Source organism: Anser anser (genome assembly GCF_964211835.1).
Source record: "Anser anser genome assembly, chromosome: 1".
Lineage (NCBI taxonomy): Eukaryota > Metazoa > Chordata > Aves > Anseriformes > Anatidae > Anser > Anser anser.
In genome coordinates, this window is record NC_139720.1 from 195419036 (window position 1) to 195443811 (window position 24776).

At 39.1% G+C, this 24776-nt stretch overlaps 1 protein-coding gene across 10 annotated transcripts in view; it reads right to left on the reverse strand.

The window, feature by feature from the left end:
- ELMOD1 (ELMO domain containing 1) overlaps window positions 1–24776 on the reverse strand; it is a 42529-nt gene continuing 17753 nt past the window's right edge. For 7 of the 10 annotated variants that reach the window (XM_083805782.1, XM_083805783.1, XM_083805780.1 and 4 more), the window contains exons 3-12: window positions 16785–16930; window positions 16607–16635; window positions 15283–15380; window positions 11713–11842; window positions 8950–9083; window positions 7681–7749; window positions 7369–7392; window positions 4794–4844; window positions 3472–3605; window positions 1–1337 (exon numbers count right to left, since the gene is read on the reverse strand). In XM_083805782.1, the coding sequence (XP_083661908.1) occupies window positions 1165–1337; window positions 3472–3605; window positions 4794–4844; window positions 7369–7392; window positions 7681–7749; window positions 8950–9083; window positions 11713–11842; window positions 15283–15380; window positions 16607–16635; window positions 16785–16930 (988 nt within the window). In that variant the 3' untranslated portion in view covers window positions 1–1164. Of the gene's footprint in view, window positions 1338–3471; window positions 3606–4793; window positions 4845–7368; window positions 7393–7680; window positions 7750–8949; window positions 9084–11712; window positions 11843–15282; window positions 15381–16606; window positions 16636–16784; window positions 16931–19402; window positions 19544–24776 lie in introns of all 10 variants that reach the window. The other 3 variants (XM_083805789.1, XM_083805781.1, XM_083805788.1) reach the window with 2 other exon arrangements.

Genomic DNA, 24776 nt, shown 5'->3' on the forward strand with positions numbered 1-24776 from the left:
TTTAGAATGACATAATTTATTCATATAATTCACAAGTAGTTGGACACTACTCCAAGTTTAATCTCCATATGCAAGTGATTTACACAAACATATAATACTAAAATTGCTTGCTTAGAAGGTAAAAAATACCATGGGTATGAAATGCCATGGTAGATGCTGTTCAATATACTACACATTCTTTGTGTCAGACACTTTCACTCATTCATGTTTTTAGAAAAAAATGTGGTTTGCCATTTTTATTTTTTAAAGTAGTCTAGGAAACTTAGGTGGTTTTGCTCTAAACCTTCTAGTCAATTATTTCTCCCAGTTCTTATGAACTGAATTGACAACCAACGCTACAGTTTTAGTAGTTCAAAAAATATATATTTTCATTTCTGCTCCCCTGAATTCACCAAGCATGGTGTGATCAAATCACATTGCCTTCCAACATGTGACACAGAATAGTAACCCCGGTACAGCCAAAGGAACATGCAGGAATTTATGCTTCAGCATGGTGGTGTTGGTGCCAGCAACCAGTAGTTGTGTGTTTGCACTTCACTAGGAATGTATTAGCATCACCAGATCATTTGGTATTCATATAGCTGTGGAGTCTGATTGTAATTCTGCATAAATCTCTTACTGAAACTTGTATCTCATAAGCCTCATTAATTCTGCATTAAGCATATATGGCTGTGTGGAGAAAATTGGACTTTAATGTGTTTGTCTGCATCAGATTAAGTTACACACATTATCTTCTAGACGAGGTCCAAACATATATTTTGCTTGAAATGCCAATAATCTTAAAACATACCGAGAAGTTAAAAAGCTTTCACAATACAAGATCCAGCTACTTATTCCACATATACAAAAACACAGCTAGAGAAATACATTTCAATTGTTCAATGCTGAATTATGAGGAAAGTCTAAAAAAATAGAAAAAACTCTGATACCTGGACATCTATTCAGAATGTAACACTGCATAATGCCGCAATATGAGCACCCATTTAAAATGAGAAATCCCCAAAGAGAAGCATAAGGGGATCTAGTACTTGTGACAAAAATAGATGAATACTGCACCAAAAACATGCATACAATCGCCATGGTCTTTCAGTATGCTAGTGATGGTCTAAACAGTGACCTAACACAAGAGTGAGACAGTGTTCCCAAATAAAATCAAGTGAGTAACTACATATTGATTAAACTTTCTGATGCAGCAAAATGAGGGCACAAAGCCATCTCAGGGTTCTGGAGCTGTTTCAAGATTCGCTTGTGAAATTTCTCTCTGACACGGTTGAACTCCATTATATCCAGTGGGTCCTCTTCAACCCAGAATTTGTGGAATTCATGCATTAAGTAGCCTACAAAAGAATGAAAAGAATGAGAAATACAGTAAAGATTACAAAATTAGAAAGAAACCTGCAATTAATAACTATGATGCACACAAAGAATTCTGGTCACCAAGGTCTGAGACTCCATGAAGCTATGCAGGGATAAGATTAAACCCACCTGCAAGACCCCTGCTGCAACACTATATATGACTTCTAGCATGTGAAACTAAAACAACTGGAAGTGCTTGCTGCCATAGCATTGGCATTACACATGCTGGACATTTAACAGCTGGAGATTCACTTCAGGAAGACATCTCATACTTAGAAAAGTTTCCTTGATTCGGGAATATTTCTCTTTAACAGAATTTTAGGGAAGCTTTTTAGAAAATTCACTCAGGGGCAAACTCAAGATTTGATGAACATTGGCAGAACTTCTTCCAATAATTACAAGAAATCGCTAAGCATCTTGACATATGGATGATGAGCTATTAATGTTATTTGGCCATGTTAAATGATACATGAACTAAAACATTAAACTAATGAGTAGGAGAAGATACTACTAATGATATTCCACTGGCCTTTTGTTTATATTGAAGTTCTGCCTCACTGATTTTTCCCCTCATAGAAACAGTGCTTAATATCCACTAAAAAGTGTATACTGGTAAGTAACTAACAGTTACAGCTTCCTCAGACACAACATAGTTTTACTTGTGTGTGCATGACCTTGCAGGAAAGGTTGTTTAACATTTATGTCCATGGTCCTGGAAAGACAAGCAAGGTGATACACAGAACAACTAGCTTTGGTAAGATATCCTTGCCTTACGAAGAAGCTTGATGACAAATTGTGTTTAACACACAAGCTTTTTTTTTTTTATTAAGGCCTTTACCCTATTAGTTCTGTGCCACCTTAGGCTTGAAGAGGAACCAGCACTGAGAAAAACCTTACATCTAGCACCAGAACTTCAGTGAACTGGACACCACCTCTTGATCCCAGCTTCCACAGCAGATCAACCATTGAGGATGCATAACCTTTCATTCTGACACAGCAAGGCATACAAGTTATTTGTGCTTTCAAGAAGCGATGACATTTGTTGTAAAAGGGGCTTAATTGCTTTTATTCGTTTATTTCATTGTATTGTAATTAGAAATAAAAAACACATAACTCTAGCTTAAATTTCACTCTATATTTACAAAGTCACATTTTTTTCCTCTCAACCTGTTTGAGAAACTTCATTCAAGAGGTATCTTAAGCACATGTTCAAATCTTAGCAGATATTTAGGTAGATACTTATCTGTCCTTTATTTATCAAGCTGACCACTGACAAAGACAGAAGTGTAACAGCTAAACTGCTCAAGTTCCTACCAGCCAGTGTATCTAGGGCAGCAACCCATAAGCCATCACAAGAAGGGGATCCCTGCTTCAGTATGGAATCTGCCCATGTAAGATTTTGGGTGAATGAGTCTTGAATAGCAACCTCAAATGCCTGCATTATTTAATAAAAGATGAGCAGGTCACTAATATTTGCTATTTATACGGTCAAGCAATAAAAAGTATTATAGCTGCAAAACAAAAAGTCTGCTACCTAAATAGCCAACTTGCACAGTTTTGGTGGCTTTTTTTTTTTGAATTAACATAAATAGGGAAAACAGTGCATCTTGACTTGTGTTATCAGTTCCTTGCCTACATTTCAAAAAACATTAGAAATGTAGCACCTGCTGCCGTGCCCTTCTGGCAAGGATGCACAGTAGGTCTGTGCTGTAGAAGGGATGCTCAATTACAGGGGAAAGAGATGGAAAAAGAATTAATTCTCAGGGGGGACAAGTCTACTGAAGGGTGCAGTGAGCCACTTGAATGCAGATATCTTAATACAGATGGATTTATGGGGAAAATACCTTAAGTTTCTTCTTATTATTTAAAAGCAGTTTAAGCAGGTAGGAGGGGCACTAGTTCATGCACTTTGTTTTGTTCTACTCCCTGGTTTGATGGTGGCATGCATCACAACTAAGAACTGGATCCAAGTATTCTAAAGTCAGGACAGCAAGACCAGCATGATGGTATTTGTGCTGTGTCAGCCAATTTACAGTACTCTGTTATTTGCAAGAGCAGAAAAAACAGCACTAGTAGGAGTACAATAGGAGTATTTATCCCCCCCTCATTACTTACAGAAGGTCTGCTGAAAGTGGGTGAGTGTTGGTGCCTCTGGAGCAACATTGTAGAAGTGGGTCTTCAGAGCTCCACTCACCAGCAGGTTATATGCAAGGTCTGTTATGTTAATACCCACAATAGCAAAAGAGTAGCTGTAAGAAAGAGAAACATTTGCAGAGAGCTTGTCTTCTTTCCACAGGCTGTAAGAAATTGTCACTGACATGGCAGATTAGGTGATACTGAGGTGTATTGACTCTCCCTCTTGTGAGCTTCCAAGTGTGATGGAAAACTAGAAAAACATTTATCCTGTCTGCTTTCTACTCTCTAATGGCAGTGTTTCCCTAGTGAAACATATGGTCAGAGTGAAAACAGGAGTTTCATCACTGTGCCAGTGTTCTCAGTGGAGCAGCAGAGATTCATTCCTATGAAATGAAAACAAGCCCGGGAGTCCCTGGACTCAATTCTGATACAGGGTAAGCACTCCACACGGTGGCTGTGCCTGCAAGGTGACCTGACGTTTGCTGTTTTAACCCATCTGCCCAACTGGAATTCGGTATCCACAGTTAGAAACATAAAGGTTTATACAATTGATCCCATAATGATATTCATATGACTAAGAAGCCTGTGAAAGAGATGCAGCTGAGTCACCTCCCATTTCTTCCCAACACAGAACTAGATGCACAGCCAAAATCCTAAATCAGGGCATGCTAGGAACAGAAAAGAGAATATCTAACCTATGAAACAACACCCTGTCCTGCTAAGACAGATCAGCAAGGAAAGTGTATTTAGGCACAATGGAACTCAGAAGTTAGAAGTTCTTTCTGAATTTGTAAATCTGTTGTATAAAAAGCTCAAGATTTCTGGCAATGACCACTTCCCAAAAAAACACAGCAAAGCAAACTTGTTTAGTTGCGGAAACAAGTCCTTAACAGCAAGTTCCACAGTTCCACAGAACAATGAAGTACTGGCATTAAAATACTGCATTACAGATTCTCAGTTACACTCAGTTATACTTTCTTGAAAGCAGATCAGAACCTGCCTCTGACAGAGACAGGTGAGACTCACTCATATTATGCATTAAGAAGAATTAAACAGATATTTATAACTGCACTATTCATAGCACACGCAAGAAAGCCTTTTCTTTGTTACAAGATTCCACCCTCTACCCCCAATTCTTACTTCAAAGTAGGTTAATCTTCGATCAAAACGAAGATATGGTTAAGACAATACATGTTAGTATGTACACTGAAAAAAATCCTTAAAGAAGTAACCAAGCAATACTCTGTTCCCTTCAAATATGCAGCATCAGTATTAACTGTTGTGTTCTGGCAAAAACTTACCCAATTGCCTTATCAAACTTTTTCTTCTCCCATTCAGCTTTGCTGAATTGGCTGGAAAAAATAAAATGCAGATATTAACATGAATTGCTAGCTGACATATATTTCCTTCTGATTTCTTTGTTATTACAACATTAAATAAACTGTATTTTACTTCTATTGATAGGGCTAATCCTCTTTAACTCTGCTTCTGACTGAATAGGTATAGGGAGACTGGAAATAGCTAGAAATAGCTAACTTGGTTTATGGTATCACTGGTAAGCTTGGTAATGATGACCAAAGTACGTACCTACATCACTGCTCTCAGTAAAAGCCAGTTATTTTCTATATTGGCCATAAAAACAATCCACCTCAATTAATTTTGAGCTGCACAAAAACCAGAAGATACCAAATTTCTTTCAGCAAATGGATGATGATTTTAGCCTTCATTTTCTCAAAGACGTACATGACATTCATCACTGGAGATGCGATCCACTTGAGGAGGCAAACACAACCTTTCTATTGCAGGAGTATTTTTCATGTCCAACCAAATTAGAAGTCATTCAACAGCCAAAATTAAGGAATTGAATTTCTTGTTGTTCAGCACAATAACGCAAATGTTTTCAAGAATACAGAAGATCCCTTCCCATAAAACAGAACTGGAAAGGGAAACATTTAAATTAAATTTGTTCATTTGTTTAATGTTCAACATTAAAAAAAAGCTGCATGATGCAACCATCAGCAGCTGATATTCCACTAACCAGGTTTTACCTGCATCTACTCAGTGTAAATTTAGAAGAAATCATTGCCTGCATTTATCACCAACTACAAGCAGGCAAGGGACTGACCCTCACCAGTGCGCTATGGTTTAGAGTCTGGTGGGAGTTTTACCTTACCTTACTGTAAGGCAGCTCTGAGATTGCAGGCTTTAGATCCCAAATTATAGACACCTAAGTGTGCAAGTGTCCTTCTTGGACTATACTTGAATTACAGTAAGCTTATATTATACTAAAAACCATGCCCTGAACTTCAGGCAAGTAAAATATTTAAGAATTATTGCCTTTAAGTATTAAAGTTGCTGAGAGTTTCACACCCACCCTGACCTGTTACCGGGTGACATACGTTGGAACAAAATTTTGCATTTTATATGGTTTGGTGTGCAGGATTACACCAGTCTATGCTTATTGTCTAAAAACTTAGTCGTTTTTGTAGGTTGTGGCATAACATCTATTAAAAAACCCCAAGCAAGTGTTGAATAATAAAAGGTGGTACTCTTAGGATATGGACAAGCAATGCAGTTCAACAAAAATAGAAGCTACATTGATCATTATCACATCAGAAACCAGCACTGCTGCTAAGCAACCACACCAGGAAAACACCACAGGCACCAGGAGCAGCATCTGTCTTCTAGCAAATGCTCTTTCAAGGGGTAAAAATCGCACATGCTCACACAGAACTGCAAGATAGTCCTTGGAAATCACACACAGAAGTGGAGAACACTGATGGGATTCTCAGCCCTGACAGCAAATATTCAGCATCCGTGCAGTATTGTTTCATTTCCCATGTAATCTTCTGTTCAGTTAAACAAAAATCTTGGCTATTTTCTATAATACTGTTTAAGCATTGTGACAACGCCTTTTTATCAAGGCACATTAATTAAAAGCATCCATTGGCAGCACAATACATAAAGGGAAGACCAGACCTAGGGGGATACTGTAGTGAGAAAGTAAATGTGAATATATAGAAAGAAATGCCAGACAAACTAAATTTGAGCATTTAAGTCAAAGATCAAAGTCTATCGCACTTCCATTCCCCTCAACCCTCCAAGCACTTTTTGTCACAGAATTACCATTGGTAACTCAACCACAAAACACTGGGGAGATCAAAAGCTATACAGGATTCAGATGCAAACACCCCTGCTATGGGGGTATCTAGCACTACTGGCAGAAGAAGAGGGGAAAAAAATAAAAGATGTATTTTGAGACAACTGATTCCTGTGGAACTGGCTAAGAGACACCCATTCCCCCAGCAGTTACGGAATAAGTCTCCTCATGAATTGTTGTTCACAATACGAGGTTTTCAGCACCTGAAGGTACCTGATCTCTCAGAAGTCAGGATATTGGACTAGCCAGATCAGACCAATCATTAGTCAAGGTAGTCAAAGTATGTGAATAATAAAGTGGATTTTCAGCTATGCTAACAAACTCTTGGCATAGAGTGTTTTGGATTATAAAGCCAGTCACAGCTGCTGTGATCATATTTGCACTGCTGAGACACCCTCCCAAAAGTCACCCCAAAACTGTTGGATTTGTTGGTTAAATTTGTTACTAGATAGATCTTAAAATAAAAAAATGAAGTAGCGCTTTAGCTACAGCAAGCAAGGTTGATCTTATTCTTTATATATTTATTAGCATATTCAGATGTACCCAGCTGTGCACCATTAGCTTAAGTTGAAATTAACACTGCAGCATTTAGAGAAAGGAATAGGGATCTCTGTGTTGCATTAACGATTTTCAGCTTATAACACACCAAATTGCAGCATGGTTTGATCATTATTTACATGTAGAATCTTATAAAACCAAGAGAAAGAAAAAAATACCTTAGTTCCTTCTTAGAGACTTCCCTTCATTATGAAAAGAAAAAAGAATTAAAACAAAGGTAAATAAAAACATAAAATCAATTGAAATCAGAAATTAAGTGAAAACATTTAACGCTAAGTTTCACTATTTCTAAGATTCAGTATACAAGTTTTCCTCTTAAATTTGATCAATTTTCAAGATCAGCACTTGAAAACAGATAGCATGTGGCAATACTCACACATGTCCAACAAAAGGAAAACACGGTCCCCTTCCCAAAACAACAGCCAGTACAGTACTCTCTCAGATTATTCATTTCTAGGCTAAAGCATTACCTGTATTTAGGCTGAAGAGAATCAGAAAGAACTTGCTGGGCTACCTCAGTGTCCCATTCAGCAAAATACCTGAAGAGATATGTTTAGGTTAAATTGTTAAAACTTGCTTTGCTTTTTTTTTTTGTTAAGTCACAAGCTGTCCATACATGCCCGTGCCAGGCCCTTTAAATATCACTACATGCACTATGCAGTATTAATAGCTTTAACATGTTGAATTCATTCAACTACCACTCAGACCCCCAAAGAGAAAGATAAAAGCAGCCTGAAATGACAAGTGCAATCCCATAAGCTGCTAGTGAGCGTGGGTTACCAGGCTCGCCTTTCTGCCCATCCTACAAAAGATCTATTGCTTATTACTAGTGCATGTTGACTGCAGAGCTGAAGATAAAGCAGATCAGGCTCCTTGATCCGGCAGATTCACTAAGCAAGATAAAAGTCAACACAGGAGACTGTGATGTGAAATACGTGGTAGGAAGTCCAGTGGAAGTTCAGAGCAGACTCTAGAGTCCAGATCCTTCACTGGTCTTGGCTAGAGATGACATACAGTCATTTATTTTTATTTTTTTTTTTAATGTCCCTCAACATAGAAAAACAAAGTATTTATTCCCCCCTCCATCCCAGGGAGAGGTTATTTTTAGCAAAATAAATCTTGTATCTATTACCTGCAGCAGATACAAGGGCTGGTGGAAATAACAGGGAACAATCAATTCCTAAATTGCTAGCCCCAGAAGATACCAAACACCTGGCCTGCACAAGGCAGAGGGAATATTTATGTAAACCTCACTGCTTAATATTGGGTATAGAAAAATTTGAAAAGCAGTCCAACTACAGAAGTCTGCCATCAGTGGCCAGACTTCAAGTGTTTTACTTAAGAATTCAGTATAAAAATTCCAAAACAAGAAAGATGAGCAGTAACATAACCCTCCCACCTCCCAGGGCATTTTGTTTAAAGAGATCCTCCAGATATTGGTGAAAATATATTTTACAGTTTCTCTCCTGGGGGAAGAGTGTTAACTTACTGTGTTACAGGGAGGGGAAAAAAAAACACTTAGCAAGCAATATAACCTTGTTGAACGAGGAATACTAAGAGAAAACACCCCCCCCCCCAAAAAAAACTGGGAAAGAAAATAAATTCTTTCAGTTTTTGATATGGAGTCCCTAACGCTTTTCAAAGTTATTCCCACAGACTTGCTAAAAAAACCCTGCATATTATGCTGCTTTTCAAAACTTTGGATACACATAAATACATCTCTAAAGGAGCATACTTACACCAAGTTATATAATCCCAGCAGACCCATCCCTCTGAAGTCTGTTTTAGGATCATCACCTTGGAAACCAATTTCACACCACTGCTTCGAAATCCGAGCTTTCAGTGGCGAATTGGGCTTCAAGCATTTCCACAGCTAGGAAGATCACAGGTAGAATATAATTAAGCCTCAACACATTGGCATGACTTTTTCTTCTCTTTAAAGCAAGGTAAAATCTTGTGTAACAGATCTGTATTGCTATTCCAGCAACCAGAGCAGAAGAACAAATGAAATTCCTGGGGGTGAAGAAGGTTGCAGGGGGGAACCAAACCACTCAAGTTCTGCAGCCATTTCAGCCCTAGAAGGTCCTTCTGACCTTATCTGCAAGCGCAGCAACATCTCGCACAAGGACTTATTTTGTTCGTGCTTTGTGTATCAAACTAGATCCTGCCTCCATAAGCACCGAGATAGGAACGGGTTGAAAGTTGGTTGTAAATCACTGGCAGAGAGGAAGGCAATCAGCCCTCAGGTCCCTAAGGCTCCACAGCAATCTTTTCTCCAGCATCTTTTGCAAGTCTCCAGAAGGGTAATAAATCGAGGGTGCTGGCTTGGCTACCACAGAGCTGAAAAGCAAATTGAAGAATATAGAAAGAAAAAAAGCCATACAAGAACAGCTCTTTCCACCTTCGTATTTAACTAAGGGGTGAATCATTCATTGATCTCACAAAAAAAATAAATAAATAAAAAGGAGAAAGTGATTTAACAAGCCAGATCCAACAAGCCAGATCCTCAGCTAGAATAAATCTACTTAGCTGTGCTGGCCCAGTGACTTAGTGCCTAAATATCACGTTGCTAGGCACCTAAAAGCAGCCTAAATTGACATCTGACAAATACATACCTTTCTGCACATCTTATGTGCCATATTGCAAACCTATGCTTTCCAGAGTGTATTGAGAAATCAGCTGTTACCCATAAACCATAAGCTGGTGAATATGGCCTCAAGACACACTTAGATAAAAGATAAAGCCTACCCAATGGAAAGAGGAGTATGCACATTTCTCAAGTAATCCACACAGAAGGTGTATTAATTTTTAGCAATTCAGACTGCATTTAAAGTTCAGTACCTTTGGAAAGTTAAAACTTTTAATGATTTCACTTTGCCACGACTGCATAAAGCATCATGCAGTGTTTAAATAATATTTAGTGTCTTCCCTGTTCATCCATCGACACTAAACACAGTATTATTTATTAGTTCAATCACATTAAGTTAATCTTCCTCTCATTCATAAATTGCCCTCCTGGTAAACATGAATAAACGATAGGCATTAGGAACTTGAATTACCCATTGCAGAGATCACTTAGCAAAATACCTAGAAGCAAAGAAAATCTACTGGCTTATTCTTCCCTAGTGTGGACTGGAAGCTGAATTAAACCATTGAACATCTTTCTATTTGACATGACAATTAATTTACAGCAGGCTTTTTGCTTTTGCAAGTGCTATTGCACAGGTTACGCAGAAGACAGATGGAGACACTGATACTTCTTTCAGCATTAGGAATTTTACAGTGTAAGCTGCACTGTTTAACTTCCCTTCTGACAAATGCTCAGGTTCTACTCTGCTTTTGTCTTTAAATGTTACGTGACTACACATCACAGCTACCATTTTCAGGAGCAGCTAAGAACCAGGTCCCCAAATGCCAGGTGGCAAGAAAAGAGCCAGCTCCTCAGTGCTCCTCACCCATGATCACCTCACACCCTACTTCTTGCACACTGGGCGATGCAGGTGCACAATGCGTTTAGGAATATTTTCCTGGAGCAGGGGCAGAGTCAAAGGAACTGCTTAAAGTTTTCAGTACTTAAACTTACTTTATTTAAAAACAGTAAAAACAGATTTCAGTACTTTTATTTAAGAACAAAACCTGATTTATTTTTTATTTTAAGACCTCTGAAAGTTCTGTAAGAAAGCATTTTCTTTCTGTACAAGTTAATGTATTCACTATTCTTGCCGTTTCTCTGAAGCATCTTGCACTAGCTATGATCAGAAGTAGGATCAGAAGAATCAGAAGAAATACTGGGACTTGCTATTCGACTATATTCCATCCTCTTTATTCTCTCCTCAGTTTCCTTCCAATATAAAAAAGCTCTCTAGCTCTCTCCCTGCTTGCAGCTTCAAGACCATCTTCTTCAAAAAACACTTATCTAGTGCTGTGCAAGGTTTTCCTTAAAGCATGAAGTAAAACCCAATTGGTACGGTTTTCATTGTTGTTCATGTATTATCTAAAGAATAGTCTAGTTTTCTTTTCATTTGAAAATACATTCAGTAAATGTAAATGTGCACATTATTTCCCACCCTGCCATCCTACACTGTGAAAGCTAGAGGCTTATCGTTGGGATATATGAACAATGTCTTTAAAAACACAAGAAACTGAGGAGAAAAAAAGGTTTATTCTCATTATGAGAACTTGAAGAAAGGTGTACTGAAGTAGGACATGCTGCTGTTTTTTTCCAGAGCTCAGCACTGAGCTGTTACCTGCAGTAAGAGCTGTATATTCAGTACCTAGACACAGTTCAGCCAAGTGACACGTGCTCATCATCAGGGAACAAGCTGCTTGCCTGGCAAGCATTACACCCAGACTAGATGAGCATGCTGTATGGTCTAATCTCAAAGCAGGTACACGATGAAGGGACGTGATAGTATCTCCCAATGTCTTAAGAGGTTTATAAACTAGCCCTTTGGAGTTGGCATGAATAAAGGATGCCTTATCGGTGTCTCTTAAGCACATACCTTCAGGAGCATTTCCTCATGTTGCGGGTTCTCTGAATCGTACGGCTCTCGGCGCAGCTTTTCAACCTCTACAACCAGATTCCTGTACCCGACGATCTGCAGCAGGCAGGCTTGAAGAGATACTCCCAGCCTGGGGGTGGAAGACAAATGTAATCCAACTAAGTCATGTGTAGCCATGCCACAACACTACAGCATACATACCTGTTTAATAACCTGTTTAATGTTACATCAATGAATTTCAATCCAACATTTTATTTACTGTTAAAGACTTTCCAGGAGATCGGTATTATATTAAATAAGGCCTTGTGAAAGGCATAGTCTTATTTAGTGCCCTACTTTGATTAAAAAGCAAATAAAAATGGATTTTTAAACTTGAAATGGTGAATTTTTCCATAGGAAAGTCTCATAAGCATACACAGCAGCTTTCAAAGCCTATTACAATCACATCACTGAATCTTCCCCCCCATTCAAATGGCAGCTTCCTAAACAATGCCCTGAAACCAGAGAAGTGAACTTAAAAAGGAAGGGGGGAACTCAGCAAAAAGCTAAAAACATGCATTTTATTTCCATGCCACCATAGCCTGCATAAAGAAGATTAAAAAAAAATGAAGTAACAGTTCAAAGATCTGCCTCTAGGTAGACTTTTTTTGTTGGACTCATGTTAAGAATCACAATGGTTCTTTTCATTATTATGCAGATCAACTTGATGCATCCTTAAAAAAAAGCCAAACTTGGATTTGAAGGCTTCAAATTACAATTATTTATTCAGTTTTAGGTTAATTTTTTTTATAATAAAATACAAGTCATAAGCATGGCAGTTTTATATTTCATTTGAATATTTGATTATATATAGGAATATGACCTTGATTTTAAAACTTATTTTAAATAAAGGCTAAAATGATCTGAATGCCTAGTATGAATTTGGACCACAGTTAGATCTATATCCTCACTGCTCAGTGGAGCACGGGCTGTGCTGCTATCAAGCTGCACAGATTCTTTATCTGCCCTATCTGGTACTCCGAAATACTTTGTTTATTCCATAATACTGTTAAATTTTCCTTAGCAGAAGGATTTTCACTGCTTATCTTTTGAGATTAATCCACAGAATAAGAGAGATGTCATCATTAGGCCATTTCTCTTGCCACGACTGCGTGCTACTTCTGTCTGTAACCCTTTTTGAATAACCTAAGCAGCATTTCCCCCCTTTGGTGTTTAGTTTTCGCATGCTTCACTTGCTATACCCTACAGTATTATAGAAAGGCTGCGTTTCAAAGAAAGCTGAGAAGCCTGACAGAATTGCCATAGTGCATCACTAAGGCATGGCCATCATGTTTTTAACTACTCAGTAACCTCACAGTAGTTCAGAGCAAAACACCACAAGCAGTGGAAAAGCAGAGCAATTTTATATATTAAAATGTTATTTTTAAGTTCCAAGCTGAACACCATATACTAAGCAAGCAGTATTTGAACTTGCTATTTAAAGCCAGTCAAGTACTCTGCAATGTTGTTCACGGAGGAAGGGGAATTTCTTCATGGAGGAGGGATTTCTTCGTTTTGTTCATGGAGGGAAAGGGAGCTTTCCTCCTTGCCCCAGCAGCACTGAGCAGAGGATGCAGATGAGCTGCTGATGCCTCACCCCTCCTCCTGCCATCCCTGTGCTGGTGGTGGTGGTTCTCAGCGTGCAGGAGTGACCTGCTCACGCTCCCACCCCGTGTGGAGCCTCAAACTGGGAGTGTTTCACAGGCTGCTCCTGTAGTTGGTGCAGATCGCATGGGTCACCACCTGGTTATTCAACCTACTCGCTTCCACCACCGGATATACACACTTAAAGGCACTGACAAAGGGACACTACTCTGGGCCGCCTCCTCTTCAGATCACAGCAGCCCTTTGCTGTCAAGAACAGCTCGGAGCAAACATCCCTGGGATGCTAGCTCAGCTCTGCAAAGATGCTACATGAACAAAACTGACTGCACACAGATTTGTGCAAACACACAGCATGACACGTCCCCGTGTCCTTACCCAAGGAGATTTTAAGTGTCTGCTATACAAGGGAAGGTCAGAGCTTCCCAACGAGACAGTTTGGATGCACGTTTTTTGATGTTTGAGAGCAGGCAAACCAATGGATTTTCCTTAATCCTGCCTAAAGAAATAGCTGACCTGCTTTTGCTGAAGTTTCTCCAGAAGAGTTTAGTATAAAGTAAGTGCCTTGCATGTAAAGCTGCAGTCCAGACTACTGCAATTTAGTAGAACTGTAATTAATGTAAAGTAGGGAGCATTTTAGTGGCAGGGTTTGTCTTCATTCATGTGGCACTACCTCGCACTTCCCAGCCCCACATTCCTCACTGTTTTGAAGAGATCTCAGCAAACTAAGAGGGGATGCCATGGAGTCAGGCATGGGAGTTAAAGACTCAGTCCTGTAAAACACCCAGCACATAATTTCTTGTCCAAAAACAATTAAGCATTTTTTCTGCGCTTAGCATATGAACAACACCTGGGTTAAACAAAAAATATTAAGTTCTGCTTTCTTATATGAGGACCAGAGCACTCAAATGTAACCTAGTTCAGGGGCAGGATTCAGGCAAGCACCATTCATTTGCATCCCTCCTCTCCCTCTCTCCGAAAGACAGCTTTTACTCAGAGGCCAAAGGCAAAGCCACAAGAAGAATCAGATGATCTCTGGTGTCACACAAATATTATTTTAATGAATTCCCTGCTTCTTCTTGGCATTATTCCACCCTGTTACCCAAGTGTCCAGTGTTGACAAGTGAGTACTTCAATTAGCCCAACTGCTAATGCTGCGGTTACTAATGTCTACAGGTCAGGCTCTGAGCTATGCACGTTTATATTCTGCATTTTTTCCTGGTATGTCACCCTCACTAGTTTTTCACCGCTGTTTTTTTTTCCTCTGCATTTCAGCTATCAGTGTCCTCTGCAACACTGAGTATCTAAGCTGTGGCACCCTCCTCCTTTGCCCACTGATACACAATATTTATACCAATAACAGAAGTGTTACTACATACTCCTGAAATACCTGGCTTTAGATTTAGTGGTTTGTTGTTAGTCTCTTCTTACCACTAAGATCTTGGAGCATTAAAAAACTGTGTTGTGTTGTTAAACCTTGTGTTTGAATAACTCAAAGCAGCTTTAAGACAGAAACAATACAATGGTTTGCCCGTTATGACAGACCAACTTCTTCCCTGCCCAAAAGGCTACCTACAGCCTTGCTAAGAAGCCATCACTGTCACTTCCGTGACCACCTGCCTTGGCACTATTTTATCCCTGGGGAAGTGGTCCCCATAAATCAATGCATCAACAATGTACTAAGTATGATTCAGGAAGCAGCTAGACAAAGAAACTCAGGACTTGCCTATTACAGTCCCCACAAAAGATAGTTCATTTTTCCATCAGTTTTTTGACAGCAAAGCTTAAGCTGCAGCTTACACTGAGAAACAAAATTCATCTTCAGATTGTGTACCAAAATAGCTATGAAAAAACAGCTGTCCACGGACTTCGGTACTGAAAAGAAATCAATAATTCCCTGTTTATTTCATAAGGAAGTCATGAACTTACTGTGGATTTATATCTGGGTTAATCTTTTTCAGCTCCATGATGTCATCTATAGTTTTTTCAATAGCATCAGGGTGAACACTTACTGAAGTTTGCAGACGCTAAAAAGAGGTTTTAAACACATTAATTCTTATGGAAGCTATTGTTCAATGGAAGTTAACAACAGTAAATTTAATGCCCAAAAGCTTCTAGCTTAAGAGCCAGAAGAGCCAACTCTATATGCACACCTTTTCAACGTACTCAACCCTAATGACTAGCTTCAGAGCACCATCCCCACGTGAAAACTTGAGCTGCTTCTCCATGCCCTTGGAGCCAGTCAACATGTCTGCAACAGCTGCTAGTGAAGATGATCTGTGTTGAGGCTTTCAGCTGAGAAGCAGTTTCAAGCCACCCACCTAATTACTGTGGGATTGCTACCCTTCATTTTGACACCCCCCTCTCCCAACATATTGCAGTAACACAAACACATTTTTTCTTCCTCTTGCACATCATTGCCTTGAAGATACCTCCAAAAGTTCAATTTAAGAAAAAATAATCAACATGCCTTCCAAAAAATTAAGGAAAAATTTTCTGGTGCTCTGTCTTAAAATTACATAAATTTATACTGCATCTAAGCAATTTTCTTATATAAGAATCGGCCTTTTTTATTGTGCTAAAAGTACATTTGGAAGTGCCATGCCAAACTATAAGCTATGTGACGCCATTCTCATTAGTTTTGAGGTAAGCTTTTCAACAGCACTGGTTCTCATACCAAGGAAAAATGAATGGTTGAGTAATCTTAATGCATACACGAATGCTTTTTTCAGATGAGTGAGAAGCATTTATATTATCACAACCAGTGCTATAGCGAAAGGATGAATTGAAAGTCTTCTCCATAGTGTATTTAAAAAGAAAGCAGAGATCTAAGTTGTCTTTGCAATCTAAGTAATGCTGACTTCAATCTCTTTTATCCTTGCTTTAAAGGCAAAGAAACAAAAAGTTGTTAAGTCTGTAAGTGACTGACTGCAGATTACAGAAGTTTTGGATAGGATGAGGAATCCACCTAAGAAATCCTAAATTACAAAACATCACCCTTATCTCTTCCATGGCCTGTTGCTCCCTTGATTCCAATAGCGCCAGCACCACATTGTGCTATCCCTGGAGCACAGGACACTCCCCCCAGCTTTGGGAAACCACCTGCTGTGATGGTCACAGCATCTCCTCACTAGGAGATGCTTTTAATGTGAGACCATATCAGCTTCTAAAGTGATTTTGTGGGGTGAGTAAACAGCTGACTGAACAAGCTACTGGATACAACAGGAAAGTTGAACTGAGATCTTTCACTCACCTTACTTTTTGAACCTTTCAGTGACGCCTCTGTAAGAGAATAGTATTTGAAAGCAGAGTGTCAGACAATTTTAAATGAATCCAATATAAATTTAGCTTATTATTATTTCTTAAAGTCATGCTATTTTTAGCACATGCAGAAAGGTACACAGGCATGCAGAACTAAGTTCTTCAGTTACCTATTTTCATAGTTCTGGCAGCTCCAGGCTTTGTATTGTAACAGATCCTTTGCAACTCACATCGCCCTGTTAGTTTCCTCACCACAAATTTCAGGCAGCGCCACAAGAACTTGCAGTAGAAATACAGGCATACCTGGATAAACATCCTGTCAAAAAAAAAAAAAGCCTGATAATAAGACTTGAGCAGATTTTGTTTAGACAAAGACACCACCCAAACAGAATGTACTTCCTCACCCTAAATTCTCATTGCATAATGGCAGCTTTAAAGCAAAAGCAGCAGTCACACTACAAACATTTATCCTAATAAATGTTAAAGGACCAGAGACTTCCTGAGGTTCCTCCTGGCCTGAATTATTCTGTCATCTTATGAAAGCCCAGAAAATAAACATCATGAGAAACAGTCTATTTTAAAAGTTTTTTGGGTTTTGTTTTTTAAAGCATTGCAGCTGTTACCTAAGCCCACACACCACGTGCTACCACAATTACATAACACACCCCAAAAACAGGTTTCATAGGCTACATCTCATTTGGAGAAAATTTCACTTTCTTGTTTCTATGATTATGAATGCCCAGCCCCTATACCGTGCCCTGCCACCGTACCCAGCCGGGCGCACAAGGACATGAGATGGGATACAAATAGCCCAGTGCCCTAGGGGTCAGAAGCATATCTCGGAAAAGGCAAATTGCAAAGACTTGACAATGGAAACATTGGAATCTGGGCACGGTTCTGGGCAAGCTGCTCTAGGTGGTCCCATGCCCTGCTCAAGGAGGGCAAGATGGCCTCCAGAGGTCCCTTTCGACCTCAGCAACTCCGTGGTTATACTCCACGATCATATTCTAGGAAAACATCAATACAGCTTTAATAAGCTAGCTTGCTGTTGAATGGTCAGAAATAATTTGATCCATTACGTTGTCAGCTGTGCATGTGTAGTCATTAGTAGCCTATTATCTCTTCTACTTACTGTTGACACTTTCAAAGGAAAGTTAGTTGTTAAAAGCCTCCATATTACCCTTTTCAATTGAGTTTGTTGCTTATTCTGAAATACTAAATTCTAGATACTAAAATCAGTATAGCTTTTTTAAAGCTGAAAGAGCTCCACCGCTTCACAACGCATCCTGAAGGGTATGTTGCAAAAGGACATTCAAGAGAAGGAAGGTAAGTTAACTCATGTTAATGTCCACAAAGGAGTTTAATCTGCTTTATGTTCACTTTAGCTTAATCCCTGTAAAGGGGATTAAGCTAAAGAAAAATAAAGCCATTTTATGCCTAAATGAAGGGCATCCACACAAGTATTTAACATGCTTTAAAAACATCCACTTTATCTTCACACTTTCAGTTAATTCACTTAACATTCCTGAATGCCTGTGTGTAGGCAACCCCCTTGTCTTTATGCAACATGAAGCCTCTGTTGTATATACAAAGTGAAACCTAAAGAATAAGGAATTAATTCCACATCGGAATCGAGCTTTAGGCTAGCAAAAAAGTTTCAGTTGCTGACCTTGAAATATGTGGGTCCTCCCACCCCAAGATGGGCTGCTCACTGTCATGCGAATTTTGTACGTGCTTCACAGCAGATATCAATTCAGTGTTAAAGAACAAAACCAGTTATCAGAAGCTAAGTCCATCAGCAGCCAAACAGAAGTATAAGCCCTTTAAAGAGCAAGTCTCATATAGAGTCAGCTAAAGCCTTCAATTGCAACATTTAATAGTGGCTTGAAAACAAACCCACAGGCTAACACTAGGAGTTTCAGTTTTTTCAGGAGATAATTGATGTCAACCATCACAGAGTTGACTAGCACCCTTTCCTACCCTGTCAAGAATCTGCACACAATGCACACACAGCCAGCCCTCAGCCTCCTCAGCACACCCCAGCTCTGTACTGAGGCTGAAGGTCCAGAGAAACGGATTCAAAAGGGTTAATGTCAGACCGAAAGGTGGAATGTAGTAAAACAAAGTTCTGGGCTTTTATCGCACATTTGTAGCGGAAATTACACTCTTTCTTTTTGGCCTGTTTTGCTTCCAAAGGTTAGATCTCAATTGGAGCAATTCATTACCCAGAAAGCTCATTTATATGGAAAAAAGAAGACTCACTTAACTTCATATAACAGCCCATCTGAAAAAATTTCTTTCTAATGAACAAGAGACCCACAGAAAAGGGCAACTCCTGTAAGAAAGTTCATGCCTATACTTAATCACCTCTAGTGCTGAAACATCACAACTCTTTTTTTTTTTTACCATGGTGTGTGATTCCCAGTAGAAAAAAGAAATAAAATGTTTTAGGTGTATTTGAATAAATCTTTGGGTTATATGTGCTGCTTTAAGGTTCAACGACAGATTAGCAAATCAAAGGAAAACATCCCATCCCATGTAGAGTTTATCTTCCAGGGTTGCAAAATCACATTCACAACTGAAAGTTTGATTTGGCAGTGGTTTGCACAAAGAGTAACTAAGTAAAAATGCACCAAATAAAGAACATCACTACAGCAAACAAACACTACATTGATTTACTAAAGTGTACTTAGCCACTGTTACTAATAAAGCAGACAAACACTAGTTTTGACTAGTACGCTAGTTCTGACTAGTTAACTTATAAAAGAAAGTTTGCCTTTGAGGATACCTTCAATTTTCTACTACTCATCCATCTCAAGCTTACAACAGCTGAAATCTTCCGTTTATAACACGAACAGCATAAAAAGTAACACAAGTTTGTTTTCAATGGGTTGTTCTTTACAAAAAGGCGCTCTTGCTTGGAGAAATCCTGTAATAAAAGCACACTCATAAAAAAAAAAATAAGTTTTATTTTAGCTGCTAAGCACTTCAGCTCACTTCAGCAAAGCAGAGACACCGGCAGCTGTAAACAAAATACAGCCTGCCATTACCAAGAGCCCTCATGGAAGCCTTGCAATGAGCCACGTGTCTGACTGCCACAGTGGCCTTAACTTGTTTGTTTTAGAGTCTGATTCCAAGCCTTCTCTCCACTGAATCTCAGTGTTTTTGGCTTTTTTCCCTGCTTGGCCTTGAAGGCTGTCTTGGCATAGAAAACACAGCGTGCTTCACTAGAAGTCTGCGTTTACAGTTTTTAACAGGGATTGCAGTGATGCCTCAGTTCCTGAGGTGAGCTTCGAGAGCAGAAGTACTACAGAAAGGAAGGTGTTCCTAAGAACACCTCTTCCCAACCCTGATGCAAGCCCCTTCTCCTCCCATATTATATGCTACGGTAACGGTCTACAGATTGCGTTTATACACGCACAGGATATTAGAAGAGTTCATATGAATATTCTCTCAGGTAAAACAAGAAAATTGTGCATAGCCAGATGCTAATGCACACAGGCCTAACCAACAGGCAATTCCCTTGCTGCAACCATGCTACTTCAATACTACAGAAAAATGTACTTATTTATTAGGGCTCCAAAACAATACAAAAATACATTTGAAAATGAGCATGTGTTTCCTTGCATGTCTAGAAGAGACTTACTAAATACTATCTGATATTTAAAGCCACTACCACAACAGTCTAAATTACAAGTATGCATAATGCAACATTCAGTATTCCACTGACATGACAGGAAGTCCAAGAGTTACTGCACAGCATTCTTGGAACTGATGAAAACTGAAGGTACTTACTCCCTTCCTTCATTCCCTCTCTGGTAATTTTAGAATATCATTAATTTCATAGCTAGTAACAAACAAATACCTTGAGTAAGATGAAAACTAGCACTGGCTACCTAGTTAGAACGATTGGACTTAAAGCTAGATAAATACTACAAAAAACAAACCAAAGAGCTAAAGATAAAAGTCACTACATTTACTTACACATCATTTTCTTCTCTCCTGTGTCCTGTTTTAGGTCATATGGATGGGAAAGACATTTCTGCAACTATTTTTCCAGAAGGACATACTCAGCTCAATGAAGAAAGTATTGCACATCAGTATTTCCTTACTATTCTGATAATGTCTTGAGAAGTTGAGGACACAGAAGTTAGCCATGGATGGACAAGATGACCATATAGGTGAGTTAGCAAACGATACCACATTGTGAAGGTTTAACTAACTTGACCATCTTTAGCTTATTTGTGCAACTTAAGCTGTGTATACGAGCTCAACCAAGAAGTAACTACCAATATAATTTTTTCCATATACACGTGTGCTATTACCTCTGTTAAAAGAAGAGATTTTTATTCTGCGCTTTTTCAGACTTGACAACTGAAACCCATCTTAGCTCTCCATTTAGAGATGAAAGCAAGTCACCATGGCAACTTAAGAAAACATGAGTAGTTTTTAACAGCAGCTTTCCACTCTTCTCTTGCTTCCTACTGACTTGGGTTTTATTTCATCTGATGTGACTCCAGTCAAACAGAACTTATGCTTAAAGTCTGCTAGTGCTTACAGACTGTTTTGCAGTAGATCAAGAAAAGGTGTAAGGTTTCTAGGATTCATTGAAAAAACTGCCTGCTACAGCTGGTTCTCCAACTTGCTATTATTTCAGATTTTTCAGAGAAGTTACAAGCTAAGTGGAAGTGTCACTAAGAGACTCCTCAAAAACCTTTTACAAAAGAAGGCACCAAAGGATTAAACATCTCACTGAGAAACAGTTCTATTATTTCATAAACTATACTTCAAACTTCAGGAATAATTCAGAGGAGAACAAGCTGAGAAAGAAAAGCAACCTAGAACAGCTGCTTTCATTTAGACACAGCCTTAGATTAGAGGTATAAATATCAGAGTCCTGCAGATTACTGGCCAGTGTCACTCCCCTAAATCTGGAGTCATTCCAGTTACTGGACTGCCTGTTTCAAAGAAGTTTCTCTTTCCCCTGCAAAGCAACAGCTATTGAGAACAGGTAGATGAAGAGGCAGAGAAACTTCAGCTACAGTAAAGATGAGTCTAAAAGTGACACTCATAAAATATCTGGATGTCAAAGTAGCTACCACTACTAGCATAAGCATGTAAGCATGTCCCCTTTCTTAGCTATTCTGATGTGCAATACAGCCTGGGACAGGCAGAAGTGCACGAAGTAATTTGGACCAAGGAAGAATGCACAAGCTATTTATGACTTATTTTGAATTCTTGCATTTTAATTGTTCAAGTGCCTTAGGATTTAAGTTTATTAAAAGCAGTCTTATTACATGGCACCAAAGCACACATTTTTCTCACATCTTTTTAATTATGGCCTTATTCAATATCAGAATTTGATTATAAGATGCATTTCTAAGCTTCTTTTACACTGGCAATTTCACTTTCCAGCTAGAGCAGAGACAGTGACTGTCAGTGAAAATTAGTAACTTCAGGGTCAAGCCATTTTGCATTAAGACTACCTTAGAAAGGATACCTAAAAAACACACATGCACAAAAAAGAAAAACACCACCACCTGCATAACCAAAGACTCCATGCAAACAAAACCAAAAATCCTTCAAAACTAAACTACCTGATCCACACCTCAAGTAAATATATGTATCAAAATAGTAAAACATTATGCCATCGTTTTTTAAAAGGGATGTTGCATACTTGTCTATTGTTTTAAATATCAGTAGGACAGGATTCATCAACTTCATGTAAAATACATTTTACCTATGTAAACAGCATGAAGCAAACTTCTTACTGCTTTCCTTTAAATAGGAGGATGTACAGGTGTAACTTGTACAAAACTAAGCAATTGCAACTGTGGAAGAGTGGTCAACATTGTTTTACATGTCCATTGCCTTTCATGTGAGGTTCCTAAAGCTCCATATATCTGTGGATCATACTCAGGAAAGTGATGTTTCCCCTCTGCTCGGCCCTGGTGGGACGCATCTGGAGCGTTGTGTCCACAGCCATGTTTGCCAGTACAAGAGACATGGACTAGTCCAGAGAAGGACTGTGAAGGTTAAGGGACTGGGTCATCTGGCCTACAAGGAGAGGCTGAGAACTTGGGGGAATCTTATCTACGAGCATAAATACCTCATGGGGTAGTAAAGAAGATGGAGCCAGCCTCTTCTCAGTGGTGCCCAGTGACAGGACAAGAGGCAATGGGCACAGAGGGAAATGCAGGAATTACATTTAAACATAATATTGTTTATTTTGAATTGTAAGGTTCATCAAACAATGGAATAGGTTACTCAGAGGCTGTGGATTCTCCATCCTTGGAGGTACTCCAAACTTGACTGGATGCAACCCTGGGCAACCTGCTGTAAGTGACCGATTTGAGCACAGGAGTTGAACTTGATGATTTGTCTTCCAGCCTCACTAGCCACAGAACTATGCAACAGTTAAAGAACAAACAGAACATCCTAAATAATAATAATAGTTTTGGGGAAAAAAACAAAAAGGACCCCAACAATTCACTGACATTAAATACAAAACAGACTATGTAAAAAGAGAGACAGGAGATTTTAACTTAGTTATGAAAAGCACATCCATCATCTAACAGAGGAATAGTAGTCAGAGCAAAATCAACACTGAAACTGCACTGATTCCTTACTTTCTATATTCACATCTGCACTGTTTTGCTTAAAAGACAAACTCCTGTAGCAGGAAGCCCTGATGCAACATATGCAGACTTGCCCTTTGGTAGCAGCAAAGACAGCGTGCCTCCTGTACAAACACCTAACTCAGAGGTGAGTGGCAAGCCTATCTGCTGATGAGACTGTAGAACTTCTCTTCCTAGAACCTGGATTTAAAAGCCACTGCTGAAAGTCCTCCTTGGGTCTCCAGGTGACTATCTACTGCCAGAAGCTGCTGCAAGTAAGCTACTGTCACGGTTCCGAGAGAGCAGTGCAGATTGTCTTCACTTTACAGATGAAAGCTCCTCTTTTCACCTGTTTACTAGCATTTTCTATGCTGCAGTCAACAAGATGACTTGCAGTTTGTGTGGACTTAAATGAACTCATCGGTTTTAAACACAGATAATCTATCCACACAGTGTGGTGTGGAATTGTGCAAGTATATCTGAGCTAATTCACATGCTGGAAGTTGCTGTGGCATCAACCCAGCTTTCTGCCCTTTCACTGTTCCTTTTCTGTTCTACCTTTAAAACAGAGGAAATGGCTCTATAGTAAGTTGAAAATAAAAGAAAGTTTTGTGCCACAGAATCTGAACTTACACAGCATTATTCTGTCAGAACATCTTACTCTTTCTTTCAGTCCCAGGTTACACGTAGTCCTTCAGAACTAACAGTGGGACAGTTTGTTTCACCTGCACAGCCTCTACTCCTCTAAGACTCAACTCCCCACAACTTTTGAAGCTTCTCTCTTGCTTATCATCCCTGATTTTTTACCCTGTCCTATTGTTTTAGCGTATCACATTGGTATCTAAACTTACAGGAACACCATCCAAGCAGGAAAATGGGTAAGATGGGAATTTCATGAAGTATAGATGGCATCAGCGTCATCTAGTCCAATTTCTGCTCCATGTTGTGCACCAAAGGAAAGCTCTTTGCTACAGAGCAGTCCTCACCAGCAGTACACTGCATTCAGCGTGGCATTTGATCTTGACAATTTATGACAATTTTAAGCAAGTTCCTGGGCTACTATTGGTAATGGACAGACACCAGGGTACACAATATATGTTAACTTTTTCATTTTCCGGCTGATTTCCAAGTTGGAAGGCTAAATATCTTTGTCTTGCACACAAACTTGGATCTGCAGGGACTGCTGTAACTGCTATCACAAACCTGCAACCACAACAATCACGTGCAACAGAGCTTACTGTTTCCAGTAAGCACTCTTCTTGGAGGATGACCATAGCTTATTCATAAAAGCTAAGGACAGTAAGAAATAAGTAAGAAATTTGAGAAATACTCATATCAGTCCTACATCAAAGAATTAATCTGAAATAACAAAAATCCAGATTCTTGTAAGTAAACAGAATAGAGGCTTCATATTTCATGGGTTTTCCTGTTTGAGGAGCTGTGTTCTACCACATGCTCCCCCTCACCTCACCTTCTCCACATTCAGAACACTGGACTTTATTATAGAAAATCCTATACTGTACCATTTAGATAAGTTGCTTTTCT